Here is an 18,450-nt window from a genome sequence, read left to right as displayed (position 1 = left end):
TGACGCATGGGACAAGAATTTAGGATGCGAATGGTCTTCGGAAGACTGGAAAGGGGTCTGGGAAGGGCTAAAGAAAACCACTAAAAGCGTTACATATGCTGAGTGAGGTTACCACTTCTTGGCTAGGGGCCATCTTACTCCTGACAGGATGAAGCACATGGAGGGTGGGGAGGGAAGAGCAATAACAGATTGTGCTGGAGGAGCTGCAGTACTGCTGGGTCCTGGTGGAGGTGCCCATGCTCTCGCTTTACTGGATGGAGGTGCTAGGCTCTATTGGTGGCATTGTAGGCTCCTCTCTCCTGAGGAAGAGGCTGTGTTTACTGGGGCTCCCAGGGGGCTGTTCTGCTTCTGAGGTTTAAGTTTGCAACGGGTCTATTTCAGACGCTTCTCATGGCGGCAAGAGCCGTGATAGCTTGTTTCTGGAAGTCTGCCAGGCCCCCAGCTGAAGAAGACTAGTGGGCGCGCCTTTGGCAATGGTAACTTCTGAACAGGTATTGTACTATATGGAGAACCACCCCTTTCCTTCTTTCAGAGGTGGGGAATGTTCTTGGCGTATGCACAAACTCACAAAGGAGACTTCACATGTCCCGCTCGAGGGCGAGATATGGACCTGCTTTATGGTACTGTACAGAATATCGGGGGCCCCGTCGAGCAGAAATATGCCAATACTAGATGCATCCATGGTCACTTACTGTACTGGATTCAATGCATCTGGGAAGAGTGGGTGGGTAGGAGGGACTGGAGTATTTTTATATTTTACAGTTCATGTTTATGTACCCGTTTCTGTTTTTTGATCTGAATAGGCACACTCATCCTCCAATTTGGGAGGACGTATAGTGGCTGTATCAAAAACCTTTGAGTTTTTTCATATGATTTAAATGCCAATACATTTGTTTGAATAAAACAAATAAAAGTAAGGCACTTCTCTTCAGTTTGTCTCCGTCAAGAATGGGTGATGAGATACTTTTTTGTACTGGGTATTTGGCTTCATCTTATCTAGCCTTTCACAGAAGGAGGCGGAAAGGTTATATCCGATAGTGTTGTAGCATAAGTGTAACATTGAAGACTAAAGGCTCTATTCTGAGATTGAATGTTAATGTGAAACCAGTACAAAATCAAATTACTCAAAAAGCATGATCGACAAATTCAGGAGATTTGAGGAAAAAATCCAAGGAGGAATTCAAAGTCAATAGTACTTGACAGAAAGACTAGCAATTCAGGCCAAAATAGTAGAACAGGCTAATTGTGCATTGGCTGATAAAATAGCCAGCTTGTTTGCTAACATATTTGAGTAAATCTCACAACAGTATGGATAAATAGCCAGTTTCTTTGCTAACATATTTGAGTAAATCTCACAACAGTATGGATTTTGCTGAACCCCAGGTCAGGCCTGGCCAGCGGCTTTCATCCATTTTATAGGAAATTGCCTCAGCGCTCAGTTTGATACTGCAAGGTCAGTGTTCAAGTTAAAATAGGCAGATAAATAGTCTGCATTGGTTGGACCACCAGGTCTTTTCCACTGTACATTCTGTTTTTTGATTTTAAGAGGGCCATCTGCGTGTATGTGTGAAGTTATACATACAGTGACTCATAGTGTCATCGTGATAACATTTTTTGGGTTCCTTTGGATCAGAATGTGCGTTGCATTTGACCTGAAATTGAGTGACTCCATTGCTCGTGTCTGCCACTACACATCAGCTTTCAAGGTGTTTGAATCAATGGCTTTGTTTTACAGGACTGTGCTCACCCATTAACAATGAGGTATCCCAATTGCAGTGTCTGCAGTTCCTCTCTGATTCATGTGGTGCAGGTGTACTGTCCCCTGGAAGGGTCACTATTCCATCGGGTGCTCAACGTGTTTGCATGTATCAGCAAATCATGCTGGGGAAACTCTGAAAGGTACGTGTTGATGCTAAACTATACAAATGTATCTTCCTTTTCCGTGTTCACCTGACTCGTTCTTTTGTTTTTGTAGCACAGGCATGTGATTTGTTGATTGCTTAAACAATGCTTGGGTCAAAGGGGGGAAGCTATGTGGCAGTAAGGGACAAGCAGTTGGCGGAGAGGAAAAAGAAGTGAATATTGTTTAAAAAGCGTTAACCTGCAATTTAAATGCGAGAGTGAAAATCCAGATAGCTCTTACGAAGCATCAGCAGGTCTCTTCGAGGTGAAGGTTTGAGGGCCAAGTGTAGCATAGAGTGGGAACTTGAGTCAACCTCCTAGGCAGTCCCTCGAGATTATTGTAGTGAATAGGTGGGGAAAGTCTTATCTGGTGGATCTTCCACATTGATCGATTAAGATGTGATTTGTAAGGTAGGAGTGATCTTATTCATGTATCGATTGGTGAGCAAAGAATTGTGTGATCATGTGATGGTAGGATGGGCCTTTTTTCTGGATAGTTTCATGAGGGAGGCTTGTAGAACACCTGAACAAAGGGAATTGGCATTGTCATTCTGGTTAGGATTATTATTCTTACGAGTGAAGCTCTGTGAGTGGTAAAGTGATTAGCGTGTTGATACAGACCAACATTATCAGGCAGCTACATAATTTGATACATTTGTTAATCTGGTTGTAGTGTGAGTTTGTCATCCAAGAGGGACCTGAAGTTATAAACTGATTTGGAAGCAGAGTGCGGAGTGGGCCTAATTCAAAATGCTGATAGCGGGATGCGGGGTGTGTGGGTCCTAGGAGAACGATTTCTTATTTGTCGCTTTTGAGGGCGAGTTTGCTGAAGTTCATCCAACCATTTATTACATAACTACAGTGGTAGTTTGCTCAGAAATTATTGTCCCAATCTATTGGGCATGTATCTTCGATCATACATCGATGCATCTTAAAAAGAAATCCTGTGCACCTTAGCTTAATTTTCCTCACTTTTATACATGCGAAAACACCGTCCCGGGCAGCGCCATCTTGTGGAAATCTTATCCGTTGATCCATCGCCCTAAGTTCAAGTGCCCTCGTGGCACTAAATCATATCACCCGCCCCTCAGGCGGACCTCACTAGACGCTTACGCCCTTGCTCACAATGCCAATGCACGTCTCATGTGAACGTTCCCTGTGTGCCATCTAAGGAGGTGTCCATGGAAAGGCCAAGCCATCTCTTTCCTCCATAAATGTAAACCTACAGTTTCTGATCACACAACGTTGTAGATTTTTTCCTTCGTGTCAGTTTATTTATTTTCAAGTCTACCAGACTTGTATGTGCTCTGTTGAGCTATCTGCCAAGTACTACACACATTTACAACAGGTATTTATGTTGCAGAAAAATAATGAACTCAATAGTAGCTTTTTATTTAATCATTTCTTATATTATGTACAAATGTATTTACCAAACCATATTTAAATTATACTTTAACATGGCATGTTCTTTACATGTGTCCTTGCAAACTTTTCAATTTTGTCCTGATTAATCTTGCCTTTGCACAATTGGTTTATCTAACATGGCTGTTTTCTTGCTTGTTTTTAGTTGACATTGAATTTTAATGTGAAACCTAATTTCGTTAATGTATACAAACAAAAACATTTCTATTTATTTCACTTTTAATTGTGTACTTCTACAATATTCAGGAACTATGGCCAATATTCAGCCCTACATGTACGAGCCTGAATATTCAGAAGAGGACTTCTGTGTAAGAGAAAAAAGTCAATGGGGATCAGATGCTGGTTGTGACGATCAATCACCAGAGCCTGTACCCAGTCGCAAGGAAGGCTTTTCCACCTGGTGTACCTGCTATTGTTGTGAGGTTATGCCAATTGTGTTGGAGAATGGTTGCTGCCGAAAAACCTCTGGCTGCTTGGCCTACATTGCCGAAGAAGACACACTACCGCTATGTGTTACCAAGCTGCATGACTTCAGGGCAGCCTGCCTTACAAGACCGCATTGCGAATGATGATGGTCCTTATGCACGAACTTTGATCTGCAGTTCGCTCGCATAATCCAAGTAACGAGTAAATTCACTGAATATATGTTGTGTGTTCGACAACCGAGACAGCTATCATTTCAATGTCCAAACAATTAGCTTTCTTTCACTTGGATGTAAAAAAAACCCCCACCTTTTTAACCGTCTCCTAAACTGTTTTTCATAGGATTGGCGTTCACATTTTCACTTGATCCCCACTACATATCCCAAGCACTGTTTGTACTTTCCACGTAAATGTACTTTTTTAAAGCACCACAATGTGTTACATTTAAAAAGGTATTGCAAGCATAATGCATGCAATTATTGGGGTCATTTACATAAGTAAACTATTGCTGTATCTCTTTCCCAGGTGGTACAGGCTTGGGGCCTATCGTGCGTTTACATGGTGAATCCATGGATGACTGGGATTCTGTGTTCGACGAGTGATACCTGCCTGTGTGGTTCACGCCATTTGTGACAAATTCTAAAGTGACTCTGGACAATACCTCAGATTTATGCAGACAGTCCCTAAACCGCAGCAGTACAGTTTGTAGTTTGTCATTGCAACCCACTTTACAAAACGTTCTAAAAAATAAATACAAAACTGATTGCATATTAAAAAGGTTGTTGTAGATTATTTGTAACTACACACCACAAACAGAAATAGAAGAGGAATGAGAAAGGTTGGTGTGCTTCAACAAGTTTATGGGTCTATTGCGCTTCCCTCATCCACATCCACCCCCACTGCAAGATCAGTGGCAGTTTGCACCTGTGCTCCTGCGCTCGGAAGGGTGCTGAGTGGGTGGGAAGCTCAAGGTGCCGATCACCATGTACACATTAAAGGGCTCTTTGGCACGGGGACCATTGACCTCATGGCCTTCCCAGAACCAGTGTCTCCAGGCTGCCATTTGAAGGCCCCGTCCCTGCAATCCACATACCTCTGTGTCCTTTGATTTTGTTTCCGGGCCTATTGGGCTTGCATTATCTACATCCAGCCATCCCCCTCTTTTGCATCTGTAGCCACAGGATGGCAATGGGATTCACTGGTGGGACGGCGGAGGTCCACATTTGTCATACAGCCCTGGTGGTTGTGAACGAACATGTCAGAGATTCACATATATACCCACTTCTGGAAGCCTTTATAAACACTGTGGAAGTTACCAAGAAAACAAATCTGAAATCGACTAGGGATATCACCATCTATCCACTTCTTTTCTTGCTTGCTGAATCGGCTCATCTGGTCTTGAAATTAACGTTTAGTGAACTTTTGCTATTGTTTTCTTTTGTGTCAGTTATATGCTCTGCCACTTTCTATTTTTACTCCATGTACACCCTATTCTCAATTTAATTTATGTAGAATGTCTCCACCATTATCAACCATCCTATGTACTTTTATCTCCAACTAGCTCATGGCCTACTTGATGTATACCTACTCTTACAACTTTCAGTGTTATGCGGATGACTTTCAGCTCTCTTTCAGGCTCACCTCTTCTGCCTTCTCTCCTACTTCTATCATTTCTGAGTGTCTATTCACTAATCCGAATTGGTGCGCCTTAAATGAGGTCTGCCTTATTGCCAGTAAGACTGAAATCCTTCTCACTGGGACTCCCTCTCATGCTTTCAATCTCTTATTCTGCCCGTCCTCCCTGGGCCCTCTACGTTCGCCTTCCTGTGATGCAAAAAACCTAGGTGTCCTCTTCAAATCAACTCTCTTCTTCTCTTCTCACATAATAAGTCAGGATGTGATTACGAGGGGTCTCTATTCCCCACGTTTTCAGCACGGGACAAAATTAGACCTTGGAACACACCACACGCTCGAGCTTTCCCAGCATGAGCTAACAGTTCAGGATCAGCTATCAGGTTCTTCGATGGTTAAGTCTCTTTGTAATGAAAACATCTCTTTCCTTCGAGGCCTGATGTGTTCAACAAACAAACACAAAGTTCTGTTCACATATACTTTGTGTGACGGCTTCACCCCCTGGTCCCCGCTTTCCGGGCACAGACCCCTCACCAGTCGTATTCCACAAAACAACTAAACAGCTCCTCTTATCAATGAACTTTGGGTGATGACTTTTCACCCCTGGATCTCCCTCGGCCGGGCTTGGACCCAACTGAAAAGGGGAACATTCACTTGCCATGGTCTTTGCATTCACAAATCTTCAATGGGCCTCATTATAGGTTTGCCGGTCCGGTAACAACGGTACCGGGAAGCTTGCTGGTACCGTTGTGACCGGACCGGAAAACTACCAGGTCTGACATGGCGGGCCTACCGGCACCCGTTAGCAGAGCATGTCGGATGCACCGGCACCATTCTGAAGGGCTCAAATGGGAATGGGGAGCATTTCATTCCGGCACCCACGAATAGGCAATTACCGGGTCCGGCAGGGCCGTAATGACCTGGTAATTGCCCATTCGCGGGCGCGGGAAACATTCACAAGTTTGGCGGCAGCCTGCCGGTTTTACCGGCAAAGCTACCACCAAACTTGTAATGAGGCCCATTTTAAACATTTCATAGGGCTTTGCCCTTGGTTTTCGGCTTCCCTTTGCCGGGTTCACTCTCGCCAAATTTTACCAAACTGTTCACTATGGGACTTTAGACTTTGCCCCTTCTCGTTAGCATCCCTCCACTGGGTTCACTTTTGCCAACTTTACGAAACACAGTTCATTACTGATTTCACCATGCAGGATTCATTTCCCTTCTTCACAATCATCTGTTGGTCAAAGACTTTCAACGGTACAGAGGATTTTACAAGACCCCTGTATGACCTCTTTGACCTACCTACATCTCTTCCCAAAGCCTTCTGGTTATGGTAGTCTCTACCTTCGGGTAATCGGCCAGAGCTTTCTGCGTGAGCACCCACATGATGCCGGACGCCTCTGTTGCAGGCTTTTCCCCCACTTTCTCAATAGTTACTTTAACTTTTCCAAAGTTCCAATGATCTGTTTTCTACTTTTCTTTCAATACACCCTGGTGTCTTATCCACTCACCGGCTGTGAAGAGCCACTTGGCTTTCTTCTCCTTCGAGTTAAGGTTGGTACCACAGAGACCAGCGTCTCTCCTTGGCTTGGTTATAAGCAGAGGAGGGTCTTGTGTACCATTGACATCTGCTGCAGCACACTCTGGCCTTTGTTCGCAGTCTTATGTTACCGTCTTCAGAGGTTTCACAGGCCTTGATAGGAAAGGGTAAGGTCACTTCTCTCCTTGTCACCCTCTCGGTATTCGCCGTCTTTTGCCTCCTCTGGAACTGCTGTGCTGAGTTAGCTCTTATGTCGTGATCTCGTGCTCCACCTTTTATCCCTGTGGGGAAGGGAAAGGGCCATCAGGTGTGAGTGATTCTGGTCAATTGCCTGACTTTGCCGGACCCTTGTATTGGGACATGTCAGGTAAACGGCTCTGGTGTTAGTCTGTTGTCTTTCGTGTTATGTTGAAAGTGTTAGTGTCGGAAAAGGGGGGGGCAGTGTTTTGGAATTTTCTACGTGGTAGGATGGGGGAAAAGGTGCTGAAAGGGGGATACCGCGTTTCACCTGTCAGTGTCCCACTCCTCAAGGACCCCCCCATCCAGGTGATCCTCCCTCACTGGTCCACCGCCAGGAACTGGATACTATAGAGATGCCCGTGTCCTGGCGACCTAGATGACAGATCCCCGGGACTAGCTAGAGAGACACCTTCAGGTTTCTCACAGTAGCGATCTAGAGGGTTTATAAGGTTTACTTTTGCTCTGCAGATAGTGGGCCTATGACATGTAATGCTTTTAAACACAATTGTCAGAGCCTTCATTTTGATTGTAGCTTCTATTGGGAGCCAATGTAACATTTTAAGGATGGGGTAATGTGGACATTTTTCAGAGTATAGGTCACTAATCTTGCGGCCATGTTCTGGAGTAACTGGAGACAGTCTATTGCATACGGGGTGCCCCCAGGAATAGAGTTTCTATAGTGAATACGTGACCCATTAACGGCTCTGGCGGCACTTTGTTTTTAGAATGGGTGGATCTGTCTCAAGATTGTCAAGTAATAGTTTGCTGAGCACAATACTTTGTTTACTTGGCTCACCATGGACAGAGTTGAGTTGAACTGAGAGCCTAAATTGCGGATGACTGATAGCACTTTTAACCTCTATATTTGGTAGAGGCACTGTTTTGTAGTCATCCCTTTCTTTTAGTCTTGATAGATATGTGGACACTATTAGGCATTAAGGCTTAGCCAGTTCTGTTCCTTCCAATCTTCGATGCCTTGAAAGATGTTTATTATGTATTTGTAAACCGACTCATCATTTTTTGGTATGGAGAAAATTAGTTGGATATCATCCACATCATTTTGAAAAATAACATTATGGGACAGCAGCCAATCATGCATTGTCTTCAAATACACATTGAATAGGAGAGGATATAAGCATGAAGCCTGAGGAACTTTGCACTATATATTGGTATCTAATGAAGGACCATCATCAATTTGCACTTGAGCCACTCTGCCTAATAAGAATCATAGTAGCCATTTTGAGTTTTTTTCTGATATGCCTACAAATTCAAGCAATCTGGAAATCCGGATCGGATAATCTAGCGTTTCAAACACTGCCGACAGATCAAGCAACATCAAAATGCCTCTTGCTTCTTGGTCGATGATGCTCAATAGTTGGTCTTTGACATCAATTAGTGCTGTCTCTGTACTTCTGTATGGCCAGAAACCAGATTGGTAGTCACCAAGCAGCATTTACTTCTCAAGATGGGCATGGAGCTGAAGTGTAGCTACTTTCTCCATAATGTTTAGTAAGAATGGTACATTGTTAATAGGGCAGTCCTTTTGAGGATCTTTATTATCTAATGAGGCTTTCTTTAGTAAAGGTGTGATCCAAGCTCTCTTTAAATATGAGGGAACGTGTCCTTCTGCAAATTATCCATTTACAAATTCTGTGATCACTGGTGCCATCCCAGTGGCACACACATTTACTACTGTTGAGGTACACTGTTCTCCATGACGAGTAGGATTTAGTATACCAATGATTTCTATGATTTGTTCAACCTACACTTCTGAGAATGTAAATGTAGATAAAGGCTTGGCCCAAACTAATATTTCAGATGTACACACTTTTGGGGTTACATTTATTTCTGTTCTAGCATATCTTCTATCTATTTTTTCTTTTTTATGTTTAGTACTTTGTTGTTAAGCAAATTACAACATTCCGGTGAGGAGGGAGTGCCAGTTTTAGTTGAAACTGGGTGTTCGATATGAGTACAGATGCCACTGCCTCTATTTATTTGTTCCTTGTAAAATTGCTTTTTTGAGCTGTAGATGGTTTGTTTGTGTAGTAATCTACATTAAACAATGTTTATTTCAAGTGAGGGATTCTTTCTCAATTTTCTCTGTTTTTCATAAGTGTATTTTCAGTTTATGTCCTAAGTATGTCATCTGTTACTTTTGTTTTTAGATCTGATTTGTATTGATCTCAGAAGGGCGACTGTCCACTTTGGTATTAAGGCACCTGTGAGTGGATTTAACCAGTTATCTATGTTCTGGTGTTGATCGATTTTAATAATGGACTTGAAAGATGTTCTTTTGTTAGCACCTAGGATCTCTTATCTAGATAAACATGTCCTTTACAGGATAGCTTGGCGGGCAGAATTCAAAGCTGATCAACGAGTGATCTGTCCAAGGTAATGGTAATACTGCTACATTGGGTGCTTCAATACTGAAATCCACAAACTAAGATCTGGGCTTTTTCATGTGACTAGTTGCTTGACGGAAATCTAATGCCTAGAATGTTTCCCAAAGGTTTAATGCTTTAATATCCATGGGTCATTGTAACCAATGTTCAAGTAACCCATAATTAGGGCTTATCCCTTGGTATTCATGATAGGTAATACGTTCTGCAACAGTTGTGTAGTAAAATCTGAATTGGTAGATGGGGGACTTGGGGAGAGGCGGGGAGATAAATAATATTCAGTGGAGGTGATTTTCTTAAATCCAATTTAAGACTAAGACACTCCCAATCCTGAAGAGTACATTCTGATTCTATTGATAGATTGCGAGTGATACTTTATAAATAATAGCCATGCCCCCACATTTGCCCGATTTGCCTATTGGTTAAAATTGAATAGTTTGGAGGGTCGCTGATTCAATTGCAGGGCCTGAATGTGATTGTATCCAAGTTTTGGCAAGGGTAAAAATATCCATATTGTGCTCTAAAATAAGGTTGGCAATAAAATGGCATCTTTAGAGAGGCCTCTTGTTCAAAAGTACACATTTAAGGTTGATTTTGTGTCTATTGCAGGCTTTTCCGGAGGATGTTTTCATAATTTGAGGGTTAATGACTGAGATTAACTTCTTCTTGGGTGTCATTTTGTTTGAGCTGAGTTAGAGATTCCAGGTACCGTTGGGCTTGGGTAACATCTACATGAGGGAATTCTGTGATTATGGGTGGTATGTCCTGTAGCTTTAGAGCTATAGGCATTAATCCAACCCTTACCTGTTACACCACCTGATTTTAAGCTAAGAGGCTAAACTCTACCTGTATTGTCTGGTGTATCATACCGCTGCCTACCACATATGGTATCCGAAGTGGGATGGTGAGCCTCGATACTATGGCTCTCGCTATACACCAGACAAGAGGGCCCATCCTAGAGGTCTTGTGAACCTATACCAAAGCCGGACAAGTGAAGGCCTCTCCATGCTCGGAGGAGTTGGTTATCCCTGCGGGAGATAGGATGACTGTCAAGACCATGATCGAAGTCCTGGGACCCATGGAAGAATCACCCCAAGATAGTCTGGCCTTCCAGCATTCAATGGATGGGTCATTGGCAGTGAGCACCACTGCAAACGTATAGTTAATCTCGCAAATAATGGATAAGACGACCATACCATCTGCATCAGAGATGCCATTGTGCAACTGATCTGCAAGTTTATGTGACACGCCAGGACGGAGAAGCTAGCTCCCTGGATACCACCATAAGCAAGATGATAGTGGCAACAGGGTGCAATGCAAGTCCATTTACATGCCGTTTACATCACAGGAACCCCATTTTGTGTTGTCCATACATACTCCATGTTTCTTTCGATACATGTTTATTTTCTGCAGCTTTGTCTTTAAAGCCATAGGTGTTAACCATACCCTTACCTGTTACAACACCTCTATAAAATCTAAGCGTTAAAACTCTACCTGTGTTTTCTGGTGTATCATTGCTCGTTTTACCACAGTATGTAGAAGTAGTTTTAAAGGCTGAACAGTGACCTATGAATTCATAACTGCTTATCCCGAAGGTCCTATTGTATTTTGAGTTGACCGGTCTCTGGCCAGGTGAGTTTGGCTTCAAATGATTGTGCCACTGGCAACACCTTCCCTGATAGAGACTTGAGTTTTGTCCAGATGGGGACAAAACTTTGGTGTCAGAGAGTGCACCTGCCTCACCAGTGCCTGGAGTCAAGTTAGATTTTTAGAAAGCTTTATAAAGTATTGTTCAAGTGAGAGTTGGTGAGCTAAAGGTGGCTGCCTTAGTTTGAGTGCCGAGTGCTGCTTTAAGTAAAAAGATTGTCACCTCCTTTGAAATTCTTCAGGTCAACCATGGACACAAATGTCTTAATATTTACTCTCGTGGTTCCAAGATGGCCTCTGCACATTGGAGCAGTGCATGCAGTCTGCTCCGTTTTGCATTCTACTGCAATTAAGCGCAGGATCCCCAGAAGCTTCTGACTCCCAAGCAGTTAATGGCTGGATGGACTCCTGTTACAGCGTGAACTTGGCATAAGCTGCTCTGATACCCGCCGGTGTGCCATAGACCGAGTGGAAGCCTGTGGTTTGGACACATGGGCGTTGGCTTTTGAAGGGAATAATCTCCTGGTGGAGGCTGTCTAATGCCCTGTCTCTCGCTTTGGAGTACTCCTCCGGCTTCTTTGGCACGCTAGCAGGAAGACACGGAGCGTATGGAGCTGGTGGGGGAGTCCTACGCGATGGGATGCTGTCCCTCAGAGTGAAGGGTAATCCTGACTAAAGCGGAAGGTAAGGCTTCAATCTAGGGCTGGAGCACCCGGACTGTGTGTGCCCATATCAGTTGACCCCCCCCCCCCCTCCCACCAAGAGCTGGAGAGCAGGATACCCTGCAAATAGGAGGCGCAGACATGTGGCACGTATGAACCCAGCTGTTGCTGGTCAATGTATTTTGGGTCCGTAGAGGCTAAAATCTGACTCTTGGACAAGGCATAAACCCATGGACCAAGTCTGAGCTACCAATGGTCAGTTGTAATCACCCTATTGATATATTTTGGTCTTGGGGGCCCATTTTGAACCAATACTTTGCTTCAAGGTCTTCGGGAATTGGGGGAGCCTTGTATAGGGTGTAGCTGGTGCGCTATATGAAGGACACCTATTGTGTAACAGGCGGAGGCACAAGGCACTAGGCACTTGAACAGTACACACAAGGATACGCAGGGGTGACTCAAAAGGACAACAAAATTCAGGATCTGAGTGGTAACTGATTCTAGCTTGCCTTTGCCTCATAGCTGGATATTGGGATTCTAAAGACCATTATAGCATTCCACATATGCTGAGAAGTAAAAAGAACTGGGCGCGCTGTGGCTCTCCGGATGCGTTCTAACTCATTGCAAAGTCTCTGGGCTGTAGATCATACATCAACTGCATCTGCTGGTCCACCGAAAGTTCTTCTTTTATCTGGGTCACAAGCGGAGGAGTCGGTCATGGCTGCATCTAAAGAAGACTTCACAAAAAGCAAGAGAAATGTTCAGCATCTTTACAATCGCAGTTCGGGGGGGCGGGAGTTACTGTGGTGCATGGGGCTTTATATGGATAGTGAGTAATGTACAGGTTCAATCTTTATATATAGTGTTGCTGTGGACTGGATGTCAATTTTGTATAGTTCAGATGTCTGACGCTCAATATTACGGGTTAAAACACCCTGGTAAAGCAGAGGAAGCTTGATGCCTTCCTGGGGCACCACCAACCGGACTTGGTGGCGCTCTAGGAGACTCATATTTGTGTATTGGATTATTGGATAGGCATAAACTGTGTTTGCGTCATTACCCTTTTCTTGTCCAAGCGAACCCAATGAGGAAAGTCGCTGGGGTGTTAATTGCAATTAGATCAGGGTCCCCGCTCGAAGTGCTTTGCTCGAAAGCCCACAAAGAGGGTTGTTATGTTTTCATGGTGGTAGAGCTTAGGTTTTTCACTTTAACAGTGGCTTTTGTATATGCCCCTAATCTTGGCCAAGAGGGCTTATGGAGTAGGACTCTCACATAATTAGAATCTTTTATTGTGGGAGAGTTGGTACTTCTCGGCAACCTTAACATCGCATGGGACCCTATACGTGATCGAAGCCCCAAAACTCGCTATGCCCAACCTTCTCCCTCTAACTCACTTAAACAAAAATGTGCACCAATCCCACTGGTAGATATTTGGGCAACACTCAGGGGCTCAGAGAAGGGGTTCACGTTTTATTCACATTTGCATTGCTCCTTTTCACATATCGATTAAGCTTGGGCTTCAGCTCCACTCATTGGCAAAGTTAGGCATATTAAGTGTCACTTTATAACACTGTCAGATTATGCCCCACTCTCAATAGACCTGAACATTTCACAAATCCCACAGACATTGTGGGCCTGTACAAGAGCTACTGCGTGTCCAGCTGCTTAGAGATAAAATAGAAGAGAAATTAGGGGAGTGTTTTGCAGTTAACTCTTCTGGGGAAACCATGCCAAATATTACATCTGATTCTTTTAAGGCAATGTTGAGAGGGATCCTGATTGCGGAGGGGGGTCATTAAAAATAAACAAAAACGAGCACTGGAATTGGAGCTCGAGAAAGATTTAAGTTGTGGAATCAAAAACATGGAAACAAAGAAAAGGTCCGTGAACACAAAAAAATCTATAGAGCAGCGGCAGGGAGGTTACACTTTTTTCACACAAAGAAAGCAGAAAAATCCTTTATTATTTCTTAAACAGAAATATTATATAAAAGCAAATAAGATGGACAGACTTTTGGCTAAAGAACTTTGGCAGAAAGCTGCCTCCCAAACTATACAATTACTGCGGCTTCCCTCGGGAGAGAGGTGCACTGAAACTTCACAAATTATTTCACAATTCCACACTTTTTCTCCAATTTATATCACTCAAACTCCAGACTCAACAAAAAGCATACTTAAACGCTGTTAATCTTCCCCAAATCTCTTTGGTCGACCGGGAAAAGCTTGACAGGGATATAACGCCTGATGAAATCGATAAGATCATACGTAATCTTCCCTTCAACAAGACCCCAGGTCCGGACGGATATTCTGCTTTACTTTATAAAATATATCGGAACATGCTGGTTCCCAGATTAACTCATCTATATAATTCCTTTGTTCAATCTGGGGGTATATCACCCACAGTGGAGGAAGCTAAGATTATTTTCTTTCCCGGTAAGGATCCCTCCTTATGTAGGTCATATCGTCCAATCGTATTGATACATCTGGACAAGAAATCTATTCGAAGGTCTTAGCTAATAGGATGGCAGATACCCACACTGATACATCCGGATCAATCGGCTTTATAAAACGTCAGGCACATGATAATATTAGAAGAGCGTGCCATATTTTAGAGAAAGTCGAAAAGAAAGATATCCAGAAAGTCCTTTTGCTAAGAAAGCTTTTGATAGGATTGAGTGGTCGTTTTCTTTTCTGACTTTGGCCAAAATGGGGTTTGGCCAAAAGTGAATTGCCATGATTCGGGCGAATAGACAACCATGTGCCAGTCTACTTATTAATGGGCTTCTGTCTCCTCCTATAGCTCTACAATGGGGCACAAAACAAGGGTGTCCATTATCACCGTTGTTCTACGCAATACACCTTGAGCCACTTTTAGACAAGATTAGGCAGACCGAGGCAATCCATGGGCTAGATTTCGGGGGAGTCCCACATAAGAGTAAAGCATATGCCGTCATTATGCTGCTCTTGGCAGCGGACCCGGTAACCACATTACAAGCGGCAGAACATGAGCTAAAAATATTTGGGAAAGTGGCAGGCCTAAAAATCAACATATCCAAATGCAAAATTTTTAATTTATCTTTGATAATTTGCAGCTTTTAAAGTTGCATTCAAAGTTTGGACGGGCCCAGGAAGGAATATAACTATTAGGTGTTTCCATAACTCGTACAATAGCTACATCATATGAGAACAATTACCCTAGTTTATTAAAACACATTGCAACCAAATTATCAGCATGGGGCCTGTTGTCTATATCATGGTTAGGACGCATTAACTCAGTGAAGATGTTGACCCTGCCCAAAGCTCTATCTATTCCAAGCACTGCCAATCTGGTTCCCGCCCTCATTTTTCAAGAAATTGCATGGTGCGATCTCCTCATTCATCTGGAATAATAAGCCTCCTTGGCTAGCACTGAGTATGCTAATGACTCCGACTGCTAGAAGTGGTCTGGGGCTCCCGAATTTTCCTTAATATTACCAAGCAATGCAAATAAGGGTCTTTAAATACTGGTCTGCAGAAACCTTGGTGAAAAGATGGGTCCAGATGGAAAGGGCACTAGGTGGGTCTCGGCTTCAAGATGTGTTGTGGTTCCCTAAACTAGATTGATCTCTTAATATGCTTAAGAGTCAGATCATGAACTTAGTCGAAGATGTGTGGGTCACAGCAGTGAAACAGTAGCAACTGACGCCATTCCCTTCACCTCTCACAACTTTATTCAATAATACACAATTTAGCCCGTGTCTTGAACCGCAAGCGTTTGCCAAGTGGAAACGTGCGGGTTGCAAAAGGTTGCAGGATATGTTTCAAGATAACGCTCCAAAACCTTTTGTACAATGCAAATTAGAATTGGGCCTTTCTGAATTTTGCTGCTTCCAATAATGTCAGGTTCGTCACTGGATACTAGCTCCCCCTAATAAGAAAGGAGCCCTTAGAGATCTTAGCCCTTTTGAACGATTTGTAACTTCCAATCCTGGTAACAGGACTCTTATTTCAAATTTTATAAAATTATAGTCGATACGACCTCGATAAACACTGTATCTTAGGTATCGCATGATTTAGAACCTGGTTTAGCTATGCATCACGGGCAAGATTGGGGGAGGGCGGCAAGTAGGCCAGGGAGGGTGGTGGGGCTGCGGGGGCGCGGGTAAACAGGAGTGATCTATTCTTTCTTTCTTGCTTTTGTTTGTTATAACTTAAAATGGCAATAAAAAATATATATATTTACTCTCACTCACCCTGTTGATTAAAGGGTACAACGTCCTTTCATCACGGGATGTTTTTTCGCTGGGTTTTTTACTGTGAATTTTTTACCGTAAAAATCCATTTAATTTTTTAGGGTGGGTTAGAACTTATATATGGTGTGGGTGTTTGGGAATATATAAAAAAATAAAGGGAAGGGGGTGCTGGGGGGGGGGAGGGATGGGGCAACCCCCAAAAAGAATTTTAAAACATTTCGATGGGTTTTTTTCGTTAAAAGATTTGTGGGAAAAAACCCTGCGAAAAAACATCCCGCGATGAAATGACATGGAACCGATTAAAGGACGCACATAGTAAGATCGCATATGCAGGATTCCCAAATCCGACCAGGGGCTTTAGAAATAAAGAAAGTGTACAAATAGACCTTCGGAAGGGTTGTAGGTCAAATGATTGAATCTAAATGGTCGACAGGACAAATGGTCGACACCAAAAGGTCGACAGGTCAAATGATCGAATGTTTTTTTTTTCACTTTTTTTTTTGTGGGGGGGGTCCCCCAACCCCCTTTTTTTTCTAAAAACCACTTTTTTCCCTAAACGAAAACCTCAAAAAATATATATAACTAAAAAAAAATTAGATCATTTGACCTGTCGACCATTTGTCTGTCGACCATTTGACTGGACACCCTTCGGAAGCACATCTGTTCGTCTAAGAAACTGACTGCAATTTTCTTTTTATACCTCGCTTCTGGGGGTGGGTCGAGTATCCCAATTTGGCTGCTTTGTTACCCACATAACACAATAGCAGCGCAAATCGGTGGAAATCATGCAAGTTTGTTTCTTAGCCTGGAAAATCACTGTTGGTGGTTAAGGTGCGAGTCTTTATTGTGGAATAAAAGTGTGAGTATTTACTTTCTTTCCCTACAGCTGGAAGGTGCTGCGCTCTCAGTATTTAGAGGCACGAGTGGAAGAAAAGCAAGACTGCAGTGTGCTGCAGGTAAATCCCCTGACCACCTTTCATAGTCCTAATTGAAACTTATTGTAAGTAGTCTTTGCAGTTTTCCAGTGCTTACCAATGTGCTTGGGTATAAATTGGCATCGTCTGATGTGTGCTAATAGGCGTACTGGACAACCTTCATCTTGATATATTCTAGAGGGTACCTCTACAATAGCACAAACATGAGAACCAGTGGTGAGCCAGTTTTTGACAGTGTTATCAAAGTGAGACACATATGTGATAACAAACGACAAAAAAGTAAGAAACTCGAGACTTAAAAGGGTGGGATTAATTTAGGTGCAAGTGCTTCAGGTGCTTCAACCTAAAGAGAAGTACTGCACAAATATCCAAAATTACCTTATTATATGGCACAGGAGTGGGTGTTGAGGTCAGATGGGGAAGATGGGGTAGAGGACAGGGAGAGTGCCACTCTTTGGCAAGTAAGTGACGTTTAAACCAAGCCTTGAAGAGATCCACAGTTGGACTGGCTTTGAATTTGATGGACAGTGGGTTCCATGGGAGCGGGGTGAGTAGGTAGAAAGAACAAAGGCCCAGGGAAGCATGGGGCAGTGAGGTTGAGTACATAGGAGTGGAGGGAACAGTGTTGTGGTGAACTGGAGTGATTTACCCACAGTGATGTCCCAGTGTGGCACTCTGGACTTTGCGAATCCAGACTCCAAGTTCACTGTCGGTAGCTGATGTTGGCCTTTCAAACATGCTCGACTGAAATGTCATTAGTTTTAATTTGATAAACTGAAGTCTGTAATTAACAGAAATTATGAAGTGATTAAAAATATGAAAATGTATGATGTACAGGCACACCCCAAAGTTTAAAGGTTTTGCACAAGTGGCATTCTGAAATGATATTTTCCTGTGACACTCTCTCGTATGTATATTGTGCTTGTGCTTTGCATATATTAGGCTGCTTCAAGCATAGATTGCCCAAAGGAAAAACATAGCTCGTTAAGCCTTTATTAATGGAGTCGTGCTTAGCAGGTCTTCCAAACACCTTGAAATGTTTTGTTATCTTTGGGCCTGGTTTACTTGTTTCTGAATGTCGGGAACTAGAGTGTGTTTCAGTTTTGGTCCACTTTTAAGTTATGACATTGGTCTTGTTAACTACCTTAAAGTTGATTTTGAAGCCAGTTGATTAAAAAAAAATGAATCCTATGAAATTGTCAGCACTTGCAAGACCAGACATCACTCTTGCTGACTGTTTGTTTTATTCAAGAACAACCCATCTTACGGGTGTAAGAAAAGCATGGTATCAATAGTAAGACAGACACAAGTGACCACAGTTTAAGGGTGTTTATTGAACTTTAACAAAGGTGTGATAAACGCCTATCTAATCCTAAATCTACTCATCAGAGCAAGCTACGACCATCAAGTAATA

General features: G+C 43.0%; 1 protein-coding gene across 2 annotated transcripts in view; it reads left to right on the top strand.

Annotated features, from left to right (window-relative positions):
* PDCD2L (programmed cell death 2 like) overlaps positions 1–18,450 on the top strand; it is a 349,431-nt gene that overhangs the window by 177,433 nt on the left and 153,548 nt on the right. The window contains exons 4-5 of one of the 2 annotated variants that reach the window (XM_069639933.1): positions 1,736–1,899; positions 16,988–17,057. In XM_069639933.1, coding sequence (XP_069496034.1) covers positions 1,736–1,899; positions 16,988–17,057 — 234 coding nt within the window. The remainder of the gene's footprint in view (positions 1–1,735; positions 1,900–16,987; positions 17,058–18,450) is intronic. The other variant, XM_069639942.1, reaches the window with a different exon arrangement.

Source organism: Ambystoma mexicanum, chromosome 1q (assembly GCF_040938575.1).
Source record: "Ambystoma mexicanum isolate Mex_15411 chromosome 1q, UKY_AmexF1_1, whole genome shotgun sequence".
Taxonomy (NCBI): Eukaryota; Metazoa; Chordata; class Amphibia; order Caudata; family Ambystomatidae; genus Ambystoma; species Ambystoma mexicanum.
Note: the sequence above shows the minus strand (reverse complement) of the source record. Positions and strands in the feature narration are given on the sequence as shown.